Source organism: Nerophis lumbriciformis, linkage group LG34 (assembly GCF_033978685.3).
Source record: "Nerophis lumbriciformis linkage group LG34, RoL_Nlum_v2.1, whole genome shotgun sequence".
Classification (NCBI taxonomy): Eukaryota; Metazoa; Chordata; class Actinopteri; order Syngnathiformes; family Syngnathidae; genus Nerophis; species Nerophis lumbriciformis.
The window spans coordinates 12,399,877-12,424,847 of record NC_084581.2 but is presented as its reverse complement, the minus strand read 5'-3'; the positions used below and the strand labels follow the sequence as shown (position 1 = coordinate 12,424,847).

The following is a 24,971-nucleotide window of genomic DNA, read 5'->3' as shown; positions in this document are numbered from 1 at the left end:
ACAAGCCCGCCTGAGTCAGCGTTTCCATTCTTTGGTCCCATCTGTGTTGAATCTAACATCACCGTCTGGGGATTGAGAGTGGGGGTAATGAGCGGGGGTCCATGCCTCAACTGTCACACAACTTGGCAACTTGTGATGCAACTCCAGCCGGGCAGTGATTAGCTTTAAACGTACATATACTACACAGTATGTACTATATAGCCATGTTTATGCTGGGCTGCTAATGGTTAGCACATGGCTCTTTGTTGTTAGTGAAATAAGTTAGCAAGTAGAGTTCAACAGGTTTACAAAATATGTGCCTTATACTGTAGGTGATGTTCTACCAATGATGGGCCTCAAAGTTCTTCACAATATCGCCTCTTGTTCACAAGCTGCCAGAAAGAACACCCCTTAAGACTGAATAGACGGCCCCGGTATCCTAGCAACAAGCAAAAAAAGGGGTAAGCTCCATGCTCTGCAATGTCCTCTGCCTTCCTTGACTCCTATCAGCTCTCCTCGGAGATGGGCGCCTATACCAGGGGCACTTTGATCAATTTGCCCCTGAATAGTTGTATCTTCTTAAGGGTTTGAACCAGCGCCTCGGTACATGTGGTTCATATCATAAGCAGGGCGGCGTGCCACATTTTTCCAAAGAAGCGGTGGGCATATATACAGATCCCACTCTCGAAATCCTTTTAGCCCTGCCACCAAAAAGCAACAGCATCCACGGCTTAATCCCCCTTTGTCGAACGCCAAAGACGTACAGGAGATATCTTACTGTACAATCCCCTGCTGGCTCCACTTTATGCTCCAATAATTAATTTCAGATGGAGATCAAATATCCCGGGCAAGCTGGTTGAGGAATCATCAAAGAGACGATTGGGTGAGATTCCAATCACGCCGGGCGTTAGCGTGCACGTATGTCGAGGCGAGGCGTGGGCACGAGGAGTTCATCCAGGAGTCACGGTGCACATCTCATCGGTTTCGATCAGCTCAATCATTCATAGATGTGGGGAAATATAGTTAACTATACCCAAATGTATTCATAGCCTGTATGAGTTCAAGGGTATTTTTTAAAGAGCTGGTTTGTTTGGTGGGCACGACCACGTGAAACATTCAACAAATACGTGCCAGTTTAAGAAACAGTACAAGCATATGGTTCAAGCTGAGAATCCTACTGAGCTGCACGATTATGGCCAAAATAATATTCCTGATTATTTTTCATAAATACTGAAATCCCGATAATTCATTATGTTAGGTAAAACATAGTCTTACTTGGGGTAAATGAACCCTAAAGGAGTGTGTGGGGGCACGTGATTCTGATTTTAATGAAATAGTCTAATATATATAGGTTAAACAGTATATTTAAAGACAAATATTTGTGACTTGTGTTCATTATTACTAATAAAATTGTTTTCATTACATGATGCCTGTAGCTCTATTCATCCATTAGAGAGTCTGTTAGCCCAAATAAGGAGTCAGTTAAGCTAGAACTAACCAAAGCCAGGCTGGGAAATTCCTGTACACATGGTATTTCTCGTAAAATAATACATAATACACATTTTGTTTATTCTCTCGAGAGACTGTGCCAGAGGTGGATATGCATCTGAATGAGGTGGCAAATTATGAGGTGACAAATCAATCGCAGCACCGAGCAAGTAATCTCCAGATTCCCACCATATCAATTCCTAGATGTGCTCGAAATTATTTGAGACACTACGCAAGATAGATGTGATCTCATTATTATTACTAATACGGATACAATTAATAAAAATGTCACCAAAGATACTATTGTCTTTGATGTTGTTGTTTTTTTAAATATCAGATCATTATCTCCCAAAGATATGTAAGTTAATGATGTTTTTAGAGACAACAATCTTAGCGCCATTGATCTCAGAGAGACATGATTAAAACCGGATTATTTTCCCCCCGCTTAACGAGGCATCTCGTCCTAACTATACAGGTTCACATAATAATCGTCTGCTTAGAAGGGGCGGAGGGGTTGCACTAATCTCTGATGTAAACATTAACCTTAGCCTAAGTAATAAACAAACCACTTGAGGTTATTACTATGAGGTCTGAACAATATTTCTGAACCCTTTCAGTCGGATTTTAGAGCAAATCACTCGTTGCAACTTCATCTCCGCACTGCTTTCGATACCATTGATCATAACAGAACGCATCAAATCATATGTTGGTAAGTCAGACTTATCTTTTTCTTGGTTTAACTCCTATCTCACGGAAAGGATTCACTATGTATCCCATAACAACGCAACCATAAAGTATGTTAAGGTCACTTTCAGAATTCAACAAGGTTTGGTTTTTGGCCAAGTACTGGTTAGCAAGGATATGCTGCCGCTAGGCAACATCATACGCAAATATGGTGTTACCTTTCACTGTTATGATTATGACACCCAACTTTACATGCCCCTAATGCTGACCAACACGCCAGATTGTAGTCAAATTAAACAATGGATATCCACCAACCTTTTGCATCCTAACGCTAAGAAAACGGAAATGTTGATTATTCATCCTGCTAGACACAGGCACTTGTTGAAGGAAACCACATTGAAATTCAACAACAAAAGAATTGTAAAAAGCGAGTCAGTGAAAAATCTCAGCAATGTTTTGGACGCAACTCTCTCGTTTGAGCTGCACATTAAGAGTGTTACTAAAATAGCCTTATTTCAACTCCGTAATATCGCTAAACTCTGTGCCATTTTGTCCACCAGTGACGCTGATATCATGATACATGCGTTGGTTACGTCTCGTCCAGATTACTCTAAGGCAGTGGTCCCCAACCTTTTTTGCACCACGGACCGGTCTAATATTGGCATTATTTTCAAGGACCGTCTTTCCACTTGTGCCAGATAAATACAGCAAAAATAGGTGCATGAAAAGTACAACTCACTATAACTCAGAATTATTGGGAGCCCTAGGCTTGTTTTTTTGCAATGAGATGCAGATGGAAATCAACCTTTGGCTACAATCTGTCACATGTATATTTTATATGTTCAATAATTTTCATTGTATAATGTCACAAAGTTATGACAAATATACTAAATAGCAACTAAATAGGCAAAAGTTAAGTTGGAGAAAACGCAGTTTATAAATTATTTAATGTTTTTCTTTGGCCTGGTAGAAAATGCGTCACAGACTGGTGGTTGGGGACCACTGCTCTAAGGCATCATTTTTAGGTCTCATTTCCAGCATTAAACTATTATAACTGGTACAAAATGCGGCTGCTAGACTTTTGACTAGGACAAGATAGTTAGATCATATTACGCCTGTACTGGCCCAACTGCACTGGCTGTCGGTACACTTCAGATGCAATTTTAAGGTTTTATTACTTACCGTACGTACAAAATACTAAACGGTCTAGCACCACCTTATCTTGCTGATTGTAATGTACCCGATGTTCCATCCAGAAATCTGGGTTCCAAGAAAGCTGGCTTATTGGTGTCCCACAGAGCCCAAAAAAAGTCTGCATGAGTCTAGAGCAAGGGCGCCCATTACGTCGATCGCGATCTACCGGTTGATTGTGGAAGATGTGTCAGCCAGGTATTAAAAAAATAGTCTTAAAAATTAGCGATCGTCAATCTTAACTATGACGTCACTTTCATCACTTGATTGACATTTGCGGCACCTGAGGTTCTTGTGAGATGACGCTAGTTGCAGCGAGCTCAGTATTAAGAAAAAAACGACTGACAGGAAGGTGAGAATTACTTTATTTTAACAGACTCTCGCACCGCACCTGCTTTCAAAACCCTGAAGACCGACCGCCTGCGCTAACAAAATAAGAGTCTCAAAAAGATAGCACGCACAAGCTAGCTTGCCGTCAATGTACTTCTTGTAAAGTGTATAAAAACGAATAAGAAAGCTGGACAAATAAGATGTCAAAAACCAACCACTTTCATGTGGTATTGGACAGAAAGGAGGACTTTTTTCTCCTCCACAATGTAAATTCAAAAAAGTGGAAGTTAGCAGCACTACTGTGAATCTTGTCTGATTCCGATCAATGCAATTCATCAGAATCAGGTAATACACCAACTTATATTCTTGTCTTCGTGAAAGAAAGGAATTTATATGTTATGGTGTGAGTTTTTTTTTGAACTTCCTTGTAATTACAACATGATACATGTGTTAAACATCCATCCATTCGATCCATTTTCTACCGCTTGTCCCTTTCGGGGTCGCGGGAGGTGCTGGAGCCTATCTCAGCTGCAATCGGGCGGAAGGCGGGGTACACCCTGGACAAGTCGCCACCTCATTGCAGGGCCAACACAGATAGACAACATTCACACTCACATTCACACACTGGGGCCAATTTAGTGTTGCCAATCAACCTATCCCCAGGTGCATGTCTTTGGTTGTGGGAGGAAGCTGGAGTACCTAGAGTGAACCCACGCAGTCACAGGGAGAACATGCAAACTCCACACAGAAAGATTCCGAGCCCGGGATTGAACTCAGGACCTTCGTATTGTGAGGCACATGCACTAACCCTGCTGAAAAAGTGTGGGCACCCCTGCTCTAGAGCGTTTTCTATTCAGGCTCCAGTACTCTACCCTACCGGCAAGTTAGAGATTCGACCTCGGTAGAAGCATTTAAGTCCCACCTTAAAACTCATTTATCTACCCTAACTTTTAAATATACCCCTGTTTAGACTAGTTGACCCGCTGATTTATTTTTTTGCCTACCTCTCCTGCATGAAGAGGTTACTAGATGGCCACGGATAATCTTTGGAGAGGTACCAGTCTGGAAGAGGTTCTAGCTGTCCCAAGTCGTAACTCGGGGTTGACCACTCCTCTCCACATCAGTTGGTAACGTCACTGCGTTGACGATTTGTCTAGATGAAAGAGGACCCCCCACAACCCTGTGTTGGCTTCCCGGTGGACTGTACTCTCACATTATCATGAATGTAACAATTCAATAACTTTACCCACTTGGCATTCATTGCAGCCGGTCACCCAGGAGTGGGCTCCCCACATCTTTGGGCCCTTCCCCAAGTTTCTTCTTTTTCCCCCATCTCTGGCTTTTGGAATTTTTCCTTGCCTGGACTTGGGTTCAGATCAGGGGATGTCCTTGTGGTTTGTGAAGGCCTTTGAGGCACTCGTGATTAAGGGCTATACTAATAAACTGTGATCAATTGATTTATGTGTTTTTTTTCAGGGCCATAAAAAACAGCCATGTTCCCATGGCCCGCAAGTCATCAACTGGGCAACCCTTGTTTGACCGAATTATAAATTTGATTGTTTTGTAGTGTGAAACAACTATATTAAATGACAAATTACAAAAAGTATCTATTGTAATGATTGTACTCACATTTATTGTCCACCAGTGTCATTCAATGTGCAAATACATTTCCTCATTCCCTGGATTCAAGGCATGCTCAGATGCAGGCGGTACATGAATTCCAACGGGGAGCACTTCTCGTCGGTGTTTGCACTCGACAGAAAATTGTCTCCAGATTCTGTTTACTGTAGCAGGATGGTTTTCTGTTAGTTCTGCTAGTGCAGGGGTCGGCAAACCGCGGCTCCGGAGCCACAAGCGGCTCTTTGATCACTCTGATGCAGCTCAGCTGCATACTTGCTGACCCTCCCAATTTTCCCGGGAGACTTCCGAATTTCAGTGCCTCTCCCGGAAAACTCCCGGGGCAACAATATTGAGGGCGTGCCTTTAGCGTCCGATTTTACAAAACTGCGTGCCGGCCCAGTCACATGTTGTATGCGGGCTCTGCCCTTCACACGTAAGTGACTGCAAGGCATATTTGGTCAACAGCCATACAGTTCACACTGAGGGTTGCCGTATAAAACAACTTTAACACTGTTACTAATATGCGCCACACTGTGAACCCACACCAAACAAGAATGACAAACACATTTCTGGAGAACATCCGCACCGTAAAACAACATAAACACAACAGAACAAATACCCAGAATCCTATGTAGCACTACCTCTTCCGGGCTACATTATACACCCCCGCTACCACCAAACCCCGCCCCCCCTAGCCCAGCCCACCTCAACCGACGCATGGAGGGGGGAGGGGAGGTTGATGTGTGGGGGGGTTGGGGGGGGGGGGGGGGGGGGGGGGCGGGGTTTGGTGGTAGAGGGGGTGTATAATGTAGCCCGGAAGAGTTAGTGCTGCATGGGATTCTGGGTATTTGTTCTGTTGTGTTTATGTTGTGTTACGGTGCGGATGTTCTCCAGAAATGTGTTTGTCATTCTTGTTTGGTGTGGGTTCACAGTGTGGCGCATATTAGTAACAGTGTTAAAGTTGTTTTATATGGCCACCCTCAGTGTAACCTGTATGGCTGTTGACTAAGTATGCATTGCAGTCACTTATATGTGTCTGCAGAAGCCGCATACAATATGTAACTGGGCTGGCACGCTGTTTATACAGCCTGTAGAGGGCGCTAAAGACAGTGCCATCTCGGCACACCCTTATTATTGTTGTTAGGGTGAAAATCAGCAGACATTCGAGAGAATAGTTGCCCTGAATTTCGGGAGTCTCCCGGAAAAATTGGGAGGGTTGACAAGGATGACGCTGTCAAGCGCCATTCATATAGAACTCGTGAAATAACTTCTCGCGGGCCGCGTGTCTGGTTTATACATAGCACAAAGCAAAAAAAAACTGTATGCACTGTTATTTCATTCAAAAGAGTTTTGTGGCTCCCATTGTTTTCTTGAATTTGTGAAACGGGTCAAAATGGCTCTTTGAGTGGTAAAGGTTGCCGACCCCTGTGCTAGTAGGACCCCACGAACACAAGCAAAAGAGCCTGTAATGCACGCGTCCACACTTGTCGCCATTTAATAACAACGTTGCAGTCTTTAACACATGCCGAGTTAGATTCTACTGAAGTGAAACACGATGAGCGCCTGTAGTAGCCCGGGAGAAGTTTGAAAATGCCGGCCGGCAAGGTGGTTGGCATAGACATGGATCTTTGTGTCGATACACAATGGCCGCTGGCGTAGGCAGTCAACTGCTTTATGGGGAAAAAGACAAGTCGCTGTTGCTCTTCTCCTGCCGTGGGCTGTAGCAGGGCTTGATTTGATATGCAGCAAAAGCTGCTTTTAAATGTTAACATCTCCAACGATCACTCTCATTTAATTGAAGTAGCCAAAATCGCGATTGTGACTAAAATTGTGTAGCCCTATAAATTATACTGTCTGATATCATTTATCTATCATTATTTCAGTTATATAGTGTTGGCATCACCCAAACAAGAAAACAAGCATACAGTTTTACAGAGAACCACTTGATAATGAAGTACAAACATTGATTTTCAAATGAATTTGGTGAAAATTGCACAAAATCCCATAGTAATAATGTGCACAGTTCCCCAATAAAACTGCAATGTTAGAGGTCAAGCAGAAGGATAATAAAGTTCAGCCTGAGAGTAATCATACATGATCCGAACATCTGCTCAACTACAAACCCACTCAGGTGGCCTCCAAGAGGATAGGAGGAAGACGCAGGAACATATTCAGCGTTGTAGATAACCGTCATGCCAACAACGTAATGTGGAGCACATTATGCTAACAGATGGAAAGATAAAAGGCATTTGTCTTGTGCAACAGCCAACTTTTTTTTTTCTGTGAGCTCACTTTCTCCCACGATTATCTGCCTTCAACTAAGCGCTTTACGATTGTCACAGCTATGTCCAATCCAAATAAATAAATACTTTGAGCGGTAATCTGGGGGTCGGTTAAGTGGCGACGTCTTAATGTGTAGGTGGTGGTAGAATGTCATCAGTAAACAACATCAGATACCCTCAGGATGAGGCTATGCTAAAAAGTGACGACTTAAAAAAATATCACAGAATCAATCAATCAATCAATCGAAGTTGATTCATACAGCCCTAAATCACAAGTGTCTCAAAGGGCTGCACAAGCCACAACGACATCCTCGGCTCAGATCCCACATCAGGGCAAGAAAAAACTCAACCCAATGGGATACAATGAGAAACCTTGGATAATAAAGAAAACTTATCTGACAGATTATTAGTCTTCCCACCTTCCCACCAAAGGCTGCAAAAGTTTTCTTGCTCAGCTTCAGCCCAAATGTCTAGATTAGCCCAACAGAGGCTCGCCATTGAGGCTTCCAAACATGCAGGGAAGAAGAGTGGAAACAGCGAGGACAATAGGCCACAGCGGCAGATGGTCCACTGCTGCCATAATGTAGGGCACGAAGGGGGGATGTAGGGGGAGGTTAGTGAAAACCCCACAAACCCTCTCCATGGGAAAATACCTCCACTCATATCCCACAATGAGCTCACATTCAACAAGTGAGCAACACTGAAAGTCCATAAATAAACACTAGATATGCTAAAGACAAATTTATTCAGGCCAGATATCTGACAAGAGGCCAGAAAACAACTACAAAGAGGCTCTGAATGGCGCGGTTTAGCGTGGCTTGGTTTTGGAGTCTACCTATTAAGGATCGTTGAAAGATGTGTCTCCTGCTTTCTTCTTCTGGCCCGCCCAAAGCAAAACAGAACCATGTTTCTCCAGCTAATACAGTCCAGTCTTGGCACTGGGCCTGAAAAACGAAATTAGCCCTGGGAGGAGTGCGGCAAGGTTACCTGAATCCGTTCCAGAAACCTTCCCTGCGATGGAGCAACAATTGTGAGGGAACAAGTGAATCCAGATGCTTCAGATGAAGCCTCTCATCCATCACCGCTTTCACATTATTGCACACAACTTTCACTGGGAAGCGGCTATAATATAGTCAGCTAGCTAAGCCCTGTAGCACTATGCACACATTCCTGTCTTTAGGTGGTCGATGGACAGGTAAGTAAATGTGAAAATGTCTGCTGACCCGGCAGCCACAAAGTCTGATAGCTGACAGGCAGAAAACCCAAATGAATGTCTTCCTGCTGGCAAGCGTGAAAAGGAGCTGATGAAGAATTGCTCTTGTCAAGGATTTGCTGACATTTGTCTGCCTAGGAACCAATGAAAGTGACTGGATGTGTTGCATTTACACAACTGAAGAGCTTATAGTGACCCCAGGTGTGTTTGCTTTGTGTTGAGGTGGTCACAGCACCTGCAGCATGTTTTGACATTGTTTTTGTGTTGTACTTGTATGATGATTTATTTTATTTAAGAAAGACGGTTATCATATCCTACTGGAAACCAGTGTCCTATGTGGTGGTCATTTGTTTGTGTCTATATTTTTTTTGTCAGAGTTACGCATTAATAGCTATTATTATTAAAAATAACTATTGTGCAAAACACAAACATCCACTGCAGTGCACACAGGTTCTCAGGAGAATATTAAACTGACCAGAAACGATTGCATTACAGTCATTCTCGGACTTGGCTATCAGTGACGTGTAGTCAGGGCAGGCGTTTGTACAAATATAAAAACAAAAAACACAACTTTTGTTGTTTGGGCACTCGATTTTACGGAATGATATGCAGACAACCACACCCATCCCATACAGCCATCCATCCATCAATTTAGCCTAACGGTTTGAGTATCCCTGAACATTTCGCCAGGGAGGCATTCAGGGGACATCCTGACCAGATGACCAAGCTACCTCATCGGTCTTCTCTTAATGATGGCATATGGACTTGTTTGTTACGTACAATGTTAGGCTGTACGATAACTGAGACGGTACACAAAAACCGGGGCAAAATGTCGGCAAAATCCTATGAAAGTAGGCTGTACGAAAAACAAGGTAGCACATTATTCTTCCAGTTCTCGGTTATAAATATATTTTCTGTATGAACCTTTATATTTATTTATTTGAAAGGGACAATGCACAGACAATACAGTATGTGGTAAAAACATGCAGGATTCTAGCGGCGATGCTTAGTTTAAAACAGGTGTCATCAATGTTTTCCAATTCAAGGACCTCCAAACAGAGAGAGGTGGAGAAGGGACCCCCTACTAATATATTCTGTATTAAATTGTGTTTTAAGTTGAACCGGTCCTAAAAGGTACGTTCTTGTGCAATACTAAGATATTCAAATACCACCATATCTGGCAGCTTGCTTTGCTAATCACTAGCTGCCAACTAGAGCGTTATTCGCTAGATATCTTAAAGCAGCAGTACCTATGCAGACTCACTGTTGAAGACATCTTGTGTGGGACTGCTACTGTACATGCGTATATTAGAACACGGAATAATGATCACATGGACAAATGAAACCTGTCCGTGTCCCTTTTGAACAAATATTTCACGCTAGTAGAATGTTTAAAATAAAGCTATATAAGTGTATTTTGTCATACAACCTATTCAAATTATGATATATTAGGTTATGATACTTGTGAAGATGTGTAAATTGTAGTTACATAGCGTTATATACTTAGACCATATTTAGATAACTATATAACCGGGTGCAATCCGCACAATTAAGACATTTTAAACAGAAATTCATGTTATACACACACATAGTAGCGAGTGTATGCCGCTAGGGATGGGTACCTTTCACATGTGAACCACCGATACGATACCAATTCCAGGTGCCTGGGTATCGATACGGGTACTCAACGGTACTTTTGTGTGTGTTAATGAATGTTAATTGTTTACTAATATCTAATTTTTCAATGTAACATTAAAAATGAGCTGATTAGGATAATTGGGCTGTACTGTTATATCCATCTATCCATCCATTTTCTACCGCTTGTCCCTTTCGGGGCCGAGGGGGTTGCTGGAGCCTATCTCAGCTGCATTCGGGCGGTGTCTTGTTTTCTTATTACATTTGCAGTTGAGATTCCAAGATGTTAAATGCCATTAGTGTATAGACTATGGTGTGTTGCCTAGCTAGGAAGTAGCCATTGCTATTAAACTGAATGTGCCAGTCTCGTCTTTTGTTGCGCCCTACGAAGTATTTAAACTGTAAATTTTGTACCTATTACACACCGGCTGTGTGTAACGTTTTTCTTAGTAGTAGTTTTCATTGCCAAACTTGGAGGTGTTGAAATTGCCATGTAAAACCGCCAGTGTTATTCAATAGCATGTTTATGATCAGGCCAATCTAAATTAGCATTAAGCTAAATAATTTTGAAAAAGTGAAGCCTTACTTTAAATTTAAATGTTTTTTCATTACCTAGAAGCAGTTTGTCTCAGACGGATCTGAGTACATCTTGAGTGATTGGGTGATCCCCAATTTCCCTTGGAGATTAATCAAGTTTGTTTAAGTCTATGTAGAATAGAATAGAAGAATAGAATAGAATAGAATAGAATATATCTTTATTGTCATTGTACATTGTACAACGAAATTGTAAGCAAAACTAATTTAGTGCAAATTCATAACACATAAAACCATAAGAACATAGCTAAATAGATAAAAATACATAAAATACATAAAAATAGCAAGCACGTGTTAATAAGTCTGCAAACTGACGCTTTGTCACAAGCAACAAAAGGTATCATGGTAATTATAGCACTGTTTAATTTCACAGGAATCGATAACCGGTAATACCGGAAATCGGTCGATGCATATAAAAAGGTACTGAATTCAGTACTCATCCCTAGATGCAGCATATTAATCAATATTTTTTGGAGGGCAATGGAGGCTTAAGGCAGAATCAGTTTCCAATGTTCAGCCTTTAGTGTCCAAATTCTCCACTCGGAATAAAAGGCCTCAGAACAGGACAAAGGGTGTTCCACTTCTAAATCCATACATAAAAAGGCAACATGCCTTTATTTACATTCAGCAGACTAATGAGGAGGAATGTTCCGCTTCATGCAACTGGTGGGAACCTCAAAAACACCAACCCCCTCGTCCGACATGTTTTACATCAAAAACACCAAGTTGACCTAACTGCGGCTGGCCTCATTCCGTGAGGGTCGATAGGACAGGCCTGGCCACCCGAATCCCTCTTCCACCCCCTTGCTTCTGCTTCAGTGACTCTGAGGCAAAATGACCCTCCACCCACCCATCCGCTCGCCCCAGTGATCATTGCGGTTGCCTAGGTGACTGAGCAGGACGGCCCCTTCAGCGACCCACAACCAAATGATAAAGATCCACAAAAGAAAGGCATGATTGAGAGTGAGAACTTTTAAAAAAAGGTATCATGCAACACTTAAAGGTATCTGATAAGGCACATGTGATCGCACGCCAGTTCTCTCGCTGCAATCCGTCAGCGTTGACAGGAATGGAGCGGCACGGCATCAGACACTGCCTTGACGGGAATCCAAAGAGAGAAAGATAAACGATTAAAAGGAAATTGCAGTCATTGCATTCGCACCTTCCTGTTTCCGGGCAGCACCACCGGGATGACACCACTTCCTTTTTTGTTGATCCAGGAATGTGGGACATCCTGACAGGCTGGCTTTTCATTGACAGTACGCAGCTGAGCGTTTCCCCTCAGGGCTTTTTGTGTTTGTTTGTGTGCCTTTTTCTTATCTGCCTTATCAGAAAGTCGGGCCTCACGCCGGCTGACGACGCGCCGCAGAACACAAACCAGACCCAGTTCTCAACCGAAACCTGATGCCACCAGTTTCACTCTGTGGCGTTGTGGAACGAGAGAAACCACAGCAAGACAAATGTGAGCAAACAGGATACAATCAACACAAACATCCAATTCCAACCAGACGACCTTTCTCAGACAAACAATGGCTTGAAAGCACGGCCAAGAGGAAAGCGCCACTGTGCCGCTGATTCTTCAGCTTCCTTTGAAAGCACTGCAGGTTTCAGGCGCCACGTGATTGGCTGAACTTCATATTAAGATTAACGAGCAGCAGATAAACATACAAATGTGAACAGTGGAGCTCTCCACCCTCCCCCTTCGAAGCCGTGAGGGTTTTAACCACAACAACCCAGAACACGACGGATTTATTTGGATCAGACCACACTTGTGGCCGACTGGGAGGGCTGTGTCTACACTTTCATACAGAGCTTGTAGGTCACGTCCCTCCCTGAGGGTGACAGGGAGGGGAAAGGAAGGGCAGTGCAAATCAAAAGTCATCAGAAGGGGATGGCACCTCTTATATCCTGACCGGGTGCACAAGAGCCCATGTGAAACGTGGGAGTTTATGGCCAACTCACTAGTGAGTTGATGAGGACTCATTTCAAGCTAATTTGAGCTTAAATGCGTTAGTTTAAGGAAGGAGTGGAGGGGGAGCTGGGGGTTAACAGGTGACTACACACAGAAGACAGAAGTCCTAAAATAGGGGGGTCAAAGTGTAGTCCATTTTCAACTCGGAGCTTTGATTTTATTGGCCCTCGACATATTGTTAAAAAAAAAAGCATAAGGGCCATACCATAAAACCAAGACCATTTGTTTGTTCTAACTCTAAGGCCTGTTTACACTGCACACCAAATTTGATTTTGTTGCCCTCAAGTAACACAGATCTGATTTTTACCCCCTGTGTAAACGTTTGCTTCAAAGTGCTTCAAATCTGAGATTTTCGCATCAGATTCAGGCCACATCAAGAGGTAGTCCAAATCCAATTGGAATCTGATCATTTCCAATGTGACTTTAGTCTTAGCGCACTGTGACCTGAATGCGACCCGTATGTGACTTTTTCATCAGCGTTGGGCGAGCTACGTCATTCGTGTGCGCAACATCTGGTTTTGGTAAGCAACATGTTTTTCCGACGGCCGAATTATCGGTACATTACTTGTCAGTAGTGCGCCAATAATAAGCCATATGTACTAGGGTTGTCCCGATCCAATATTTGGATCAGATCGGCCGCCGATATTTGCCAAAAAATGCGTATCGGCAAGGCATGGGAAAATGCCGATCCAGATCCAGTTTTAAAAAAAATTCCGGTCCGTGTTTTCCAACGCACCGATTTAAATAATACATTCCACTTTTCTGCTGCTCCCTAATTTCCGTTCTGCATTTTCCAGCACACCTTCAACACAACACAGGTCTGTTTCCTAACCTAATCGGAAGCGGGTGCCGGTTCATGGTTCCGAAAGGCGAGCGGAAGTTAACGGTAAAAATGTCAGCTGTGTTGGATTATTTTACCCTACAAAACGAAAAAGATGAAGAGGTGGAGTGCAAAACATGCCACAATAAAGTCAAGCGTGGTGGTAAAGTTGTAAGACATTTTAAGCCAACAAATCTGATCAAGCATTTAGCGAAATACCACCGTAAAGAATATGAAGAATTTCTAAAGAAAACTGACGAAAAAAAAAAGAAAGGTCCTACCCAACTAACTCTGGCAAAAAAGTTTACGAAGCGTGACATACTGCCACTGAACAGTGCTAAAGCCCAGGGGATAACTAGAGTCATTGCCGAGGAAATAATTCTGGATGATGAGCCGTTATCTCTCGTGAGTAAAGTGGGCTTTCGACGCACCATCCAACACATCTCCCCATTATGCTCGGATTGCAGTCAGGGGGGCAAACAATTGAAGGGAGTGTGTAGATATATATGTATATATATATTTTTTAAGTTTACACTTGTTCAAGAGCAAGTATTAATGCTGAGTTATAGACATTTTATCCCACTCAGGTTGTTTGTGTGTTTTGTTTTTTTTAATCATGTTTACTGCATTATTTGCACTTTATACTGTTCACTTTTTTACTGTTCAGTGATGCCATTTCTGTTTGTCATGTATAATTTTGTCTATTTTGTTTTTATCCTTGAATAAACAGGTCAGTTTCTTGTTACCAACCATTGTGTATTATTCAAACTCACCTAATTCAGCTGGCTAGTTGTTATCAAGAGTACTAAAACCCTTTTCAACATGAATCTGACAACTAAGTAGGCTAAAAAACGTTAAACTTTAATACATGCTCGGATAGGCCAGTATTGGCAAGTATCTGTATTTGATCGGAAGTGCAAAAACAACATCGGTATCGGATCGGAAGTGCAAAAACCTGGATCGGGACATCCCTAATATGTACTATATGAAGATATATTTTGATTACAAAGAAATAACGATTGTTCAAGGACCGGAAATAATGCTGTGGTGTGTTTGTTTACAAGTGAGTTGAAAAATAAAGCTAACATTGATCCACACTGATGTCCGTGCCTCCTCTACTTAAAAGGGATTTTTCCTAGCATTCACAATCCTTATGTAATACAAGAACATATATGTTTTTCTTTTTTTTATGCATTCTAAATTGTAAATAAATGCGATTAAAAGTCTGCTTATGATGGAGCATATGGGAGTCGTTCCATTCTGCCAACAAAGCCCTTCAAAAAACATCCAAACACCTCCATTAAGGTTTTATAAACATACTGTAAGTATATATGTAATGAAGTAACGGGCACATTTATAACAACATTTCATTTATTTTGCTCATTTTAAGTATACGTGGCTTATTAATTTAAAAAATGCATCACGGTGTTCGCTTTTTTGCCCAGCAACATAACTGATTACTGCTCACTGCAGCCTTTATGAGAGCCAACCAACATAATAAAACATCACTTACTGCACAATGTCTGCTGTCGTTAGGATCTTGTTATAGTCCCATTTAGAGAAGGAATTAATCATAATCCTCGCGAAGACAAGGAGGGTGGAACTAGGCGTGTTTTGTGTCATTCTCACCATTTCCGGCTTTAAATTGGCTGCCAAAGTGTACTAGCTTGTCAGATTACATCCTCTTCCTTTTATCAAGATAAGAGGCATGATTTATGATCTAGAATAAATGTTCACAAGCAGGGAAGCGGGGAAACAGCTTACCACTCGATGTAAACATAGGCACACACTCTAGTGATCACGGTGCTGCTATAAATATTTCCGCTGCGTTAGTGCTTATCACTAATCCATCCATCCATTTTCTACCGCTTAGTCCCTTCGGTGTCGCGGGGGGCGCTGGAGCCTATCTCAGCTACAATCGGGCGGAAGGCGGTGTACACCCTGGACAAGTCGCCACCTCATCGCAGGGCCAACACAGATAGACAGACAACATTCACACTCACATTTCCACACTAGGGCCAATTTAGTGTTGCCAATCAACCTATCCCCAGGTGCATGTCTTTGGAGGTGGGAGGAAGCCGGAGTACCCAGAGGGAACCCACGCAGTCACAAGGAGAACATGCAAACTCCACACAGAAAGGTCCCGACTACTCAGGACCTTGGTTAATATTCAAGTCAGAAAATGTAAATGTAGTAATGGCACTTTCTGGATGTTTTTTAGCAACCAATTATTTTGAAGGGTGACAATTGACATATGCACAAAGTCTCCTTTCACTTTTTTGTCTTTTATGTGCCTTTTACAGAAAATACTTTCTTTACTTTTCCCAGACCTCCACTATTTTATAACAAAACAAAACAAAACAATAACTCCAGTAATGAAATGGAAGTAAACCTCAGCTCCAAACATTTACTGTATGTGTCGCATGCAAAGTCAATCTTTCAAACTGGCTCTGGAAAAGAAGTAAGAGAGGCCGGGGTCAAAGGTCAACATGTGTTATTGCAGAGAGGATCTTTATTAGTTCATGTGGCCAATAGCGTCTCAGTCCTACATGCTAAAGTGCTGTTTGCACGGGGGTCTGCACTAGAAGCAATGGAACACATGATTGTTCATTATTCCTCTCCACAAACATGCAATAAAAACACACACACACAGCTCAGACCCCGAAGAAAAAGAAGAATGCGATTGAGAGGGGTGGCAACAGAAATTCAATTATGTGGACAGCATGACGCACCCCTCACCCCCCGTCTCTTCCCTGAAACCAGTCTCTTTTCAGCAAAACAATCCCCCCACTCCCCAAATTCCCAGCCAACACCCCTCTACCCGACAATCACTTCAGCAGCCTCCGAGATCCTTTCTCACCCTCCTCTGAAGCACCAACATGGACGTCACCAGAAAGTGATTGAAGTTGCTTTTATTGACTGTCTGAGTTTGTTTAGCAGTGTGGTGGCAGTCCTGCAGCTGCTCTCCTAAGTGCATCAGGGAGCCAGCGGCGTTTGGCCGACGTTAAACGGCCCCCCAGACCTCACACGGTGACCACATGTGACCTCGCCACACGGTCGCTCCTCTCAGATTTCAACGTCGAGCAACATTTGACTAAAAATCTGTGCAGCGGGATCCTTCATGTGGAGCCGCACGCTCGTCCAAGCCAACCTGCGAGCGATGAAGAGTTTCCCTTCCGCGCGAGCTGACCGTTATTCATTGCAACACTTATTTGATCCGCAGGCCTCTGGGGTGCAGCACACGTAATTTTAGATTAGTGTCAGAGCGCCGCTTCTGCGTGCTCTCTTTTTCACACACACTGTCGACACATGCACCTTATAATAGATCGACTTAGACATTTTTGAGTGCTCCCAGTACAGAGGAACCCACAATGTCCTACATAATACTGCTGATTGTGTTATGAAGCTCTTTTTTTAACATAGGGAATGATACAATTTATCTGTTCCAGGGCCAAACTGCGGCCATCATAATAAAACATTTACTAGCTGTACAGGTAAGGTTTCAATTCCCATTTTAACGACACAGTTTTGCACAACTTTGGAGGGTTCAAAAAAAAAAAACACTTTTAACTGCCGCACAAGTGCAAAAAGAACTTAACTAGGTAAAACAACTTGAATGCCCCTCCTTTTTAATTAATTAAAAGACAAATCTGTGTTATTAGTTACTGTATTAGTATACAGTATGCAAAGGGCTGGGTGATATATGGAGTTTGTAAGATATATCGATATATTTTTAAACAAGATATGAATTTAAAAAAATATCGTAATATCGGTATAATTTATTTCACTTTAAAATTACCAAACGCCGCTAATTTGTTGTGTTCCTTGTTCTCCCCCGCTCCCCCTCCATGGGCTACTAAACCCCTTTTCTTCCTCCTTCCAAGAGTGCTTGCACGTATAAGAACATCCATGATTGGTTGGTTGTTTACTACAATGAGTCACGATTGGTTAGGGGCAGGCCAATCAGAGGCAAGATAGGGCGGGTCAGGGAACCAGGAAGGGAAATAAAAAGTGCCTGCCTGCAAATGCATTTTTTAAATTTGAGTTTGATACATTTTGTATTATTTGCACAGCTATGTTATTTATTTTACGTAGAAATAATATTTTCCTATTTTGTTTATGTTATGTGGAGGAGTTCAAGTACCTCGGAGTCTTGTTCACGAGTGAGGGAAGAGTGGATCGTGAGATCGACAGGCGGATCGGTGCGGCGTCTTCAGTAATGCGGACGCTGTATCGATCCGTTGTGGTGAAGAAGGAGCTGAGCCGGAAGGCAAAGCTCTCAATTTACCGGTCGATCTACGTTCCCATCCTCACCTATGGTCATGAGCTTTGGGTTATGACCGAAAGGACAAGATCACGGGTACAAGCGGCCGAAATGAGTTTCCTCCGCCGGGTGGCGGGGCTCTCCCTTAGAGATAGGGTGAGAAGCTCTGTCATCCGGGGGGAGCTCAAAGTAAAGCCGCTGCTCCTCCGCATCGAGAGGAGCCAGATGAGGTGGTTCGGGCATCTGGTCAGGATGCCACCCGAGCGCCTCCCTAAGGAGGTGTTTAGGGCATGTCCGACCGGTAGGAGGCCACGAGGAAGACCCAGGACACGTTGGGAAGACTATGTCTCCCGGCTGGCCTGGGAACGCCTCGGGATCCCCCGGGAGGAGCTGGACGAAGTGGCTGGGGAGAGGGAAGTCTGGGCTTCCCTGCTTAGGCTGCTGCCCCCGCGACCCGACCTCGGATAAGCGGAAGAAGATGGATGGATGGATGGATGGTTTATGTTATGTAATTCTGTACTACTGAAACAGTTTCTTTTCCATGCTGTTAGTACCCATCTTGACTAACTGGGTTAATAAAAGTGCCACTGACTGTTTACAGTACAGTTGTCATTCACTTCAATTTCACTGAATATTGCTCAAAAATGAATATCTTTATATGTATACTTTCACCGAAAAATATATGGAGATATACTTTTTGGTCCATATCGCCCAGCCCTCTCTATATGCATATACTTTTCTTGTTACATTTCCTAATTTTGCTGTATTTTTCAATTATTGCTGCTTATTTCATTACTACAATGTAACACAGGCTGCACTTTGTACAATCCTGGTTTCTGCTCTAAGACAACAGTCCTTTAAAAGGGGAGCTGCACTTTTTGGGGACTTTTGCCTATCATTCACAATCCTTATGGGAGTCGCTCTATTCGGCTTATAAAGAGCTCTAAAAAACCTCCACATATGTTTATTAAACACATTGTACGTATATATGTAATGTAGTAACAGGCACATTAATCCATCCATCCATTTTCTACCGCTTGTCCCTTTTGGGTCACGGGGGGTGCTGGAGCCTATCTCAGCTGCATTCGGGCGGAAGGTGGCGTACACCCTGGATAAGTCGCCACCTCATCGCAAGGCCAACACAGATAGACAGACAACATTCACACTCACATTCACACACTAGGGCCAATTTAGTGTTGCCAATCAACCTATCCCCTAATAACTTGTAATATTTACGTATTTTTGTCATTTTAAGCATACAATCTGGCATATTAATTTCACAGACGCATCACAACGCTCACTTTTTCCTTCATGGCAGACGTCATGAGAGCCATCAAAGACTACTTTGGGACAAATGATGATCCAGAATCTTACATTTTTGAGCCTGAATATAAGGAGGATGAGCAACAAGTTTTAGAAGCTGTGTGCTAAATAGATCCAGCTTAGTGAAACACTAAGCATCATGTAGCACCATTGCTAAGGGCTAAACAGGAAATACAAACTACATACATAATAAAAGTTGCTATACAAGGTCTGCTCTCATTGGGATGTTCATAACTTCCAGTTTAGATGAAGAATTGCTCATAATCTGCCCAGAGGTGTAAAAGAAAAAAAAAGGTGACCACCAGTTGAATGTAAAAGTTTACCAATTTGTCAGGTTTAAGGGAATAACTTTCTACTACAAGTGAGATGCATTATTTATAATCTAAAATTACATTTTAACAGTTTGAGGCGATACAGCAGCTCACAGGCTTTTAGTATGTCAATAGTTGCATAAGTTAGTTACCTCTTTGTGATCTTGGTGCCGCTTTAAGTAGTTTGTCTGTGTTAGCGCTCACAATAACAATATCGCTAATACTTGGTGAATATATTCAGACCACGGCATGTCAATGAAATAGTGTTGGCGATTTTTGGATGTTTTTAGAGGGCTTTATGGGCGCAATATTGGGACGGCGTGGCGCAGTGGAAGAGTGGCCGTGCGCAACCTGAGGGTCCCTGGTTCAATCCCCACCTAGTACCAACCTCGTCATGTCCGTTGTGTCCTGAGCAAGACACTTCACCCTTGCTCCTGATGGGTGCTGGTTAGCACCTTGCATGGCAGCTCCCTCCATCAGTGTGTGAATGTGTGTGTGAATGGGTAAATGTGGAAGTAGTGTCAAAACGCTTTGAGTACCTTGAAGGTAGAAAAGCGCTATACAAGTACAACCCATTTATCATTTATTTATAATAGATTACTCTCATTATCTGCATTGTTAGCCACCTCATACTTCACGTACTGTATATTACAAATTTGAATGCATTTTTTTAAAAATTAAGAAGGAAACATACAGTATGTTCTCATCTTACATAGGGATTGTGAATGCTGGGCAAAAAATAAATAAATGAAAAAAGTAAGTTCACCTTTAAATTAGAGATCAAAAAACTTTCAACATAAGGTTGTATTTTGATAGTCTACTCAATGAAGTTATTATTAAACTAAGCACACGAAAGAGTACATTAATATACAAATGAAATGCATACGTGTAGGAATCATTTTATATCGACATTTCTGTATGGGACAAACTGGGGAAAAAAACAATACAACCAAACAGGATAAAGGTTGGCTCTGATGTAAAGCTAGCATACATTAAATGAGCCCATTGACAGGCTCCAAAAAATACAATTGTGATTGTTTGAGATGAGATTTTAACTGAAAAAATTGCCATACAACAGCAAATGTAATTCTACTTGCAGGAATGTATTCACCAAACTCTGTGAAAACAAATATTGACCGCTACCGCTGTACTACTAGGCCAGTCTGCTGCTCTCTGCAATAAATGCATGTGTGTGTGTCCTGCTTCTCAACCCTCATCTAAGTATTTCATTTATTTATTTTTCCCTCTATTATTTTACTTACGGCAGGTAGCCACATGTAAGTGAATGTATGGTAACACTGAATTGGTATATAAATTATAATAAAACCTTTTCAAAACAGGTTATTGGTTACAAAAACCTCTCTTGGTGGCTGACGTATAGCGTACATGCTCAGAGTGTAAGATGGCCTAAAAAATTACTTTAATAATAAGAACTGCGATTAGTATTTTACAGTAAATCAATTGTTTTCAGTGTCCTAATTTGAAGTCTTGGGGCGCTGTTGGGAGAGTGGCCGTGCCAGCAACCTGAGGGTTCCTGGTTAAATCCCCGGCTTCTAACACCCTAGTCACGTCCGTTGTGTCCTTGAGCAAGACACTTCACTTTTGCTCCTGATGGATCGTGGTTGGCGCCTTGCATGGCAGCTCCCGCCATCAGTGTGTGAATGTGTGTGTGAATGGGTGAATGTGGAAATAGTGTCAAAGCGCTTTGAGTGCCTTGAAGGTAGTAAAGCGCTACACAAGTATAACCCAGTTTACCATTTACCATTAATGTCTTCTGCATATGCGCATGTAAACATACAGTGAGGGCTCACGTTGGTGCTCATAATCAAGCAATCCACATTCAATGCAATGAATAGTGTCTGCGAGAGTGACTGAGTGATGAGCACACCGCAAATCAGCAGCTTAGTGAGGTGGGGGGGTGCTATGATATTGATGTTATGTAAAGACAGCTAAACACCGTTAAAATATGTATTGCTAGCGTGCATATCAGGATTAAAGGCTCCCTTGTGTACGCTTCCATCCTCTTTTTTCCTGTATTTGTTGTTACCTTATCACTATTCCAAGAATGCCGGATGTCGCATGTGAACCCAGTGACCCCACGGGAATCTGCTGTTTTTAAAATCGGAGCACACGCACACAACAAAAACAAATAAACAACCTAGTCAAGCCAAACATTTTTTTTTTTTACTCATCGCGCCAAGAGGGATGATGGAGCGTTCCAGCTTGTGTGCTAGCTAAAAATCAGGCTTAGCGTCCTCCAGAGTCTATTATGGCGTTGCCACCCCCTTCCCTTGCGTACTTAGGTCTTAAAAATACGGATGCCAGGGACATCATAAATGTTAAAAAAAAACAAAAAACAGTATAGTCAGCAACCCCTCTCAAACACACGCACACACACTTTTAAAAAAGCTGTTAAGATAAGCTTTTCTCCTTGAGGACCAAAAGAGCAGTGACCCAAATCAGCGCCGACTGCAGCGATGGTCGCTCGGAAAAAGGCCACTTAAGGCTGCAGCGTGTGCATGTGTGCGCCCGTCATAATCTCCCCAATCAAGACTCCGTGGTAGGGTTAAGCCAAGCCCCCCCCCCCAACATGATAATCCTTAAAAGCAATTTTAATCAGCATATGCTGTCGGCGTGATCACACGCAACACAGCCTGAGTGGGTTTATTACTGCTGTGGTAAACGAAAACTAAGAATACATTGATAAAATAAATTTGGACAGCAACAAATAGAGTTGGCGCTACCTGTTGACACACACTCAAATACATTATAATGTAACTGTCTCTTAATGAAGCTTGTCGTAACAAGTCTGTACATTAGATGGCAACATATAATCAGAAGCATCTGTTCTGCCAGAAAATACAAAGATGTAGCAAGACGGATCAGTGCTGCCAATTATAGCGGGTATTCAGATCCCTCTGTTGTTGTTTTTTAAAAAGCATTACAGTATGAATAGTCTATTTACACTGGTGCAATTTCCAAGGGTGTATTTTGCCTCTTGCCCAAAGTCAGCAACGGTATTTATGAGCCGTGAACTTAATTAGGATAAGCGGTATAGAAAATGGATGGATGGATTGGTATGTAAATGAACATACATGCTTACAATGTGTGTAAGGTGAAGGGACAAACAGAAGCTTACATTAAGAGCGCATTTTATTTCAAATACAGTATAGGTGGCCACACAGATGTTGTGTATGTGAATGGACAGACTATTTACATTGTGTGTATGTGAATGGATACTGACTACTTACATCGTGTGTACGTGAACTGACATTGGTGTGTACGTGAATAGACGGCTTGCATTATGTGTATGTTGACTGACCTTTAGGGTGTGTATGTGAATGGACAGACATACTTTGCTAGTTGGAGCTCGATTCATTGTTCACTCACACTCCTAGTAGTATAGTCATATGTCTACTAACCATATTTATGTTGCTTTTCGTACTAATTGTATTTCCCACACCATGGCCAATTATGCAGATTAGATGAGTTAATCTACACCCAACACACTTCCACAGATAGTTTGAAGTCCTATGTACAATATGGATAATGTGACATTTATAAAAAGTCAGCTGTGTTTGACTCTAATGTGAAGAGACTCACCTCCCAAGCAGTAACTCACATTGATGGCGTGTACAAAGTGTATTGTTCACTTCTTTTTATGCTTGTATGACAAAACTCTACACTAATGGTTGGATAATAGCCACAGCTTGACCCTGGAACAGATCACAGTAGTTATATTTTATTTCATTTTAATGGGAGTAATTGTTCAAGTTTAATCCGGTCGGTTAGTGTTCCATGTTCAAAAGGAGAATGCATGACGCAGGAGGAGGAAATAACATGTTTATGACTTGTCTAGGTAGATCAATACATGAAACAACGCCCTGCATTGACAAAACCCTTCCATTTCTGTCATATATATTGTTTACTTTATAATATTAATGTAAGCATATTTAAATGAGGGACTCACCATTGAGGCCATTGGGGATGCTCCTGTGATGGTGGGGCACCGACACGTCGTCCATGGACCTCCTCATGGGGGCCCCCAACTTGGTGCCCTCCGAGGCGGGCTTGTGCATATGGTTGTGGTGGTCCGGACTTCCAGCACTGCCGGCGCTGGACGTGCTACTCCCATCCCCGACGTCCCTGACCGTGCCTGTGCCCCCGTTCAAGTTGCTGAGGCTGGACTGGCTGTCTATGGAGCTCCTGGACCCGGCCCCGTTCCTCTCCTCATCCAGCATGAGGATGATCTCCTTCAGCTCGGTGTTCTCCTTCAGTACGCTCTCCTGGTTGGCCTCCAGCTCCTTCAGCTTCATCATGTAGGCGCCGACCTCCTTCCACATGGCGCTGGCCGTGTAACGGCCGAAGCGCTGCCACTCGCGGGACAGCTTCTTGCCCTTCTGCCGGTCGTCGTCCAGGAAGCAGCAGAGCTCGCGGAGCTCATGGTTGTCGTCCTGCAGCTTTTGGTTGACCTCCTTCAGGCTGCGGATCTCATGGAGGTGCACCTGCAGCCGCCGGTTGATGTCCTTCATCATGTTGCCGTGCTCGATCATCAGGTTCATCTTCTCCCCGTCGACCTGGCGAAGCCTCCGGAGGAGCTCCTCCTTGCCGTGGCGAAGCAGCTCGTCGTCGGTCAGCTGGCTCAGGTCGTCGCCCGGAGCCTCGGACTGGTTCTTCGCCATGGCAAAGTGTGGAGGATGGTTAAAACGGCAGTGAAGGAGAGGGTTCAACCGAGCCTCAGTTGCGGGATGTTGTTAAAACACATAATGGAGGTTAAAAAAAATAAAAACGACTGATTAACGGTAAGTTCTCAGTGTTGTCACTCAACAAACAGCACTCACTCAACATATCTCCACCTGAACCCAAGCACCGCAATCAACAAGCTAGCAGCCAGCCACTCAACATTCCAGCAGCCGAAACAAGTGTCCCGCTTTCGGTCAGCCTCGCTGCCTGTCCCCCTGGGAGCTAAGCCTCTTTAGCAGGATTGGAATCTCACAGGGGCGACTGGATGGCAATTAGCGGTGGCACCCCCTCCTTCTTGTCCGAACACTGAGCTCTGAAGGCGGCCAAGGAGCCTAAGACCAAGACGGCCAATCAGGAGCAGGGAGGGCGGGGCGGCAGGTGGTGATTTGAGCAAGTCTCGCGAGACTTAGTTTTTAAAGCCACAGTGAGTCATAATGTCAGTTGAACAACATGGACGTGCAGCATCTTTTCACTTGAGTAACATGCACGATATTTATTAGTCTAAAAAAACGAACAAGTAAG

At 43.0% G+C, this 24,971-nt stretch overlaps 1 protein-coding gene across 2 annotated transcripts in view; it reads right to left on the bottom strand.

Moving 5' to 3' along the window:
• Positions 1 to 24,764, bottom strand: part of LOC133576504 (coiled-coil domain-containing protein 85C-B-like) — an 87,399-nt gene extending 62,635 nt beyond the window's left edge. For both annotated transcript variants that reach the window (XM_061929786.1, XM_061929787.1), the window contains exon 1: positions 23,677 to 24,764. In XM_061929786.1, coding sequence (XP_061785770.1) covers positions 23,677 to 24,388 — 712 coding nt within the window. In that variant the 5' untranslated portion in view covers positions 24,389 to 24,764. The remainder of the gene's footprint in view (positions 1 to 23,676) is intronic.
• Between the last annotated feature and the right edge of the window lie 207 nt (positions 24,765 to 24,971).